This window comes from Cariama cristata, unplaced genomic scaffold (assembly GCF_000690535.1).
Source record: "Cariama cristata isolate BGI_N322 unplaced genomic scaffold, ASM69053v1 scaffold14064, whole genome shotgun sequence".
Lineage (NCBI taxonomy): Eukaryota > Metazoa > Chordata > Aves > Cariamiformes > Cariamidae > Cariama > Cariama cristata.
The window spans coordinates 1-2,604 of record NW_009614786.1 but is presented as its reverse complement, the minus strand read 5'-3'; the positions used below and the strand labels follow the sequence as shown (position 1 = coordinate 2,604).

The 2,604-nt window shown below is 44.8% G+C and overlaps 1 protein-coding gene across 1 annotated transcript in view; it reads left to right on the top strand.

Moving 5' to 3' along the window:
* LOC104161214 (acetyl-coenzyme A synthetase 2-like, mitochondrial) overlaps positions 1-2,220 on the top strand; it is a gene marked incomplete at both ends in the record, with an annotated part of 16,330 nt that extends 14,110 nt beyond the window's left edge. Inside the window, 2 exons of the mRNA XM_009699557.1 lie at positions 1,637-1,784; positions 2,083-2,220. Of these exons, the coding sequence (XP_009697859.1) occupies positions 1,637-1,784; positions 2,083-2,220 (286 nt within the window). The remainder of the gene's footprint in view (positions 1-1,636; positions 1,785-2,082) is intronic.
* Positions 2,221-2,604: the final 384 nt, after the last annotated feature.

The following is a 2,604-nucleotide window of genomic DNA, read 5'->3' as shown; positions in this document are numbered from 1 at the left end:
GTGTTCTCTGTTCACTGCCCAGTTGGCTTATTGGGTGTAAACAAACTGAAAAATGTCTGTGAACGTGTAATTAATCTTCAGGATTTGTTCCTGGGGAATACAATACTATGCAAACCAGAGCCTAGAGTTATGAAAGGAAGGAAACTGCAGTGGTGCTACTTTTGCATTTAAAATGTGCTAGTGTTGCAGGCCAGAATTTGTGGACATTAAAGTGAGGCAGCTGAGGAGATTCTGTTAAGTATCTTACCAGCATTAGTAATGTGGCTATTACTGTAGTATTTTGCAGTGGGAAGCTGGCCTTTTTTATTTCAGTGAGGATCTGGACTCTTAAAACAACCTCTTTGCATAGCATTTGTCTGAAGATCAAAAATTACATTTGTGCTCTGTGATTGCACCTTCGTGCTGCTTTTCTGTGTGATCTAGGCTAAATGTTTCAACTCCCTTTCTCATGGGAAAAAAAAAAGTCAAGGCACTGCTTCTTGAAGCTTCTGATCTGAACTCTGCATATGAAAAGTTAACAGGGAAATGTGGAGAGGACTGCGGTGAAAAATCTCCATCTGGCTTTAGTGGTATCACTGTGTTTGTAATTGCACACAATTCAGGCAGAGGTTTTCTTTCTTTAGGCTGACATAGTTGAATTTTTAGAAGATTTGAATGTGCAAGCGTCAGACTTCTCTTCCTGAAGGGTATTTGTTACGTCAGCTTTTCTAAGTGATGGCCTAATCTCCAAGGCATCTCTTTCTTAGTCCAGAAGGTAGATCCGGCACCCTGGTGTGGACATGCAGGGAGCCACTGTGTGCAGCTGCGGTCCTTGTAGAGGTACTGCAGAGCCTGAGAGGGAAAGGCATTTGCCAAAGTAAGGTGAGAACTGGCTCTTCTAGGTAGAGGGATCAGCTGACCTGTGTGGCCTCTGTGGTTTTTGCACACTCATGTCACACACTCATGTGTCTTTTAGTTCTGATCCTCTTTCTTTCATTTAAAACATAAAGCTGACTCTGCCTTATGAGTCAGGACCTCTTCATGCTATGGTAGAGGAGTTATATTTACAGTGGGAAGCATTTTCCATAACCAAGACAAGACAATGAGTTCTCCAAGACCTTTATCTTAAATTTCATGAGCGGGGAGAGGGTAGCATCTGCAAAGTGATACAGTGATATTGAAGCTGAGCAGCTGAGAACATTTCTCAGAAACGTTTCATGGGCATCTATCAGTTTCTCCAGCTTTCTCATGGAAACCTGTTGATATTGGTCAGGGGTCTGAGCCTCCGAAGCCTGCAGCTTCCCTGCAGTTCAGGGTCAGCTCTCCCACATGGGCTTGCCTGGAGTAGGCAACCTTAGGTCTCCAGGGCTCTGGGCTTTGGTTGTAGCTTTGTTGCTGCAATCTGAGTAGCTGCTGGTACAGCTGTGCTCCCTGCATGTTTGCAAAAGCAGTCAGGAGCCTAGAAGCCCTGGTACGGGTCCCTCTGACTTGCTTCCTCACCTCAGGCTGGCCTTTGTGCTGCTGTGTCCTGCGTGCCTGGCTCCACTTGCCCTATGCACTCTCTTGCTCGCACTTAGATGTCCAGCCCAGCGCCTTATCTTTAAGCTCTTTGTACCTGCAGACCAAAAGTCAGCTGGCCTTACATTTATCTTTGCAGTATGTATTTGACTACCAGCGAGGCGATGTTTTTGGCTGTGTGGCTGACATTGGCTGGATCACGGGACATAGCTATGTTGTGTATGGACCACTCTGCAATGGAGCCACCTCTGTCCTATTTGAAAGCACTCCCGTGTACCCTGACCCAGGTGAGGAAGTGGTGGGCCAAAGTTTGGCTAGACATGGCAGTGTGACAATGGAGATTTAGAAATCTGTCCAGTGTGACCTGCCTGCTCAGGGGAGGCAAGCTCCGTTTCTTTGGCATGTGTGTCTACGACATTCAGGAACATCTGTGCATCCAGGGTGGGAAAAAAAGAAAAAAGAAGTTGCTATTGGTTTTCTCTATACTCACAGTAGTCACAGCTTTAGCTTTGGCTGTTAACCTTCCTGCTTTTTGCAGCAGTATGTCAGTGCTAGACATAAAAAAGCCTGTTTGTGAATTTGCAGGTCGTTACTGGGAAGTGGTACAAAGGTTGAAAATTAATCAATTTTATGGAGCACCTACAGCTATACGCTTGCTGCTGAATTATGGAGAAGAGTGGGTGAAGAAATACGACAGATCTTCCTTGAAGACCTTGGGATCAGGTAAGGGGCATGAAATCTTCATCTGAAAAAGACAGGGGGCTCTAGCTGGCGAAATGAAAGTACCAGAGGAGCTCGGCTGACCAGATGGCATGTGGTTAAAAGTAGATGATAAAGCAGGCTCCCTGTCTGGCTTTTCAGATATTTTCTCAGCAGAAGGAGAAACAAACTGAAGCTAGGCCATTGAACCTTAGTGTGATTGCCTGTTTCCTAGCTTATTTTGCAGGATCACGTTCTTTGCTAAAAAGATTTATCCAATCTCTGATTCTATGAAATGACATCACTTTGAATTTTACTGGCATAGGTGACCCAAGCAGCATTTTCCTGCATTATTTAGGATTCTAGAGGTTCTTATCATAGAATCACAGAATCGTACAATGGTTTGGT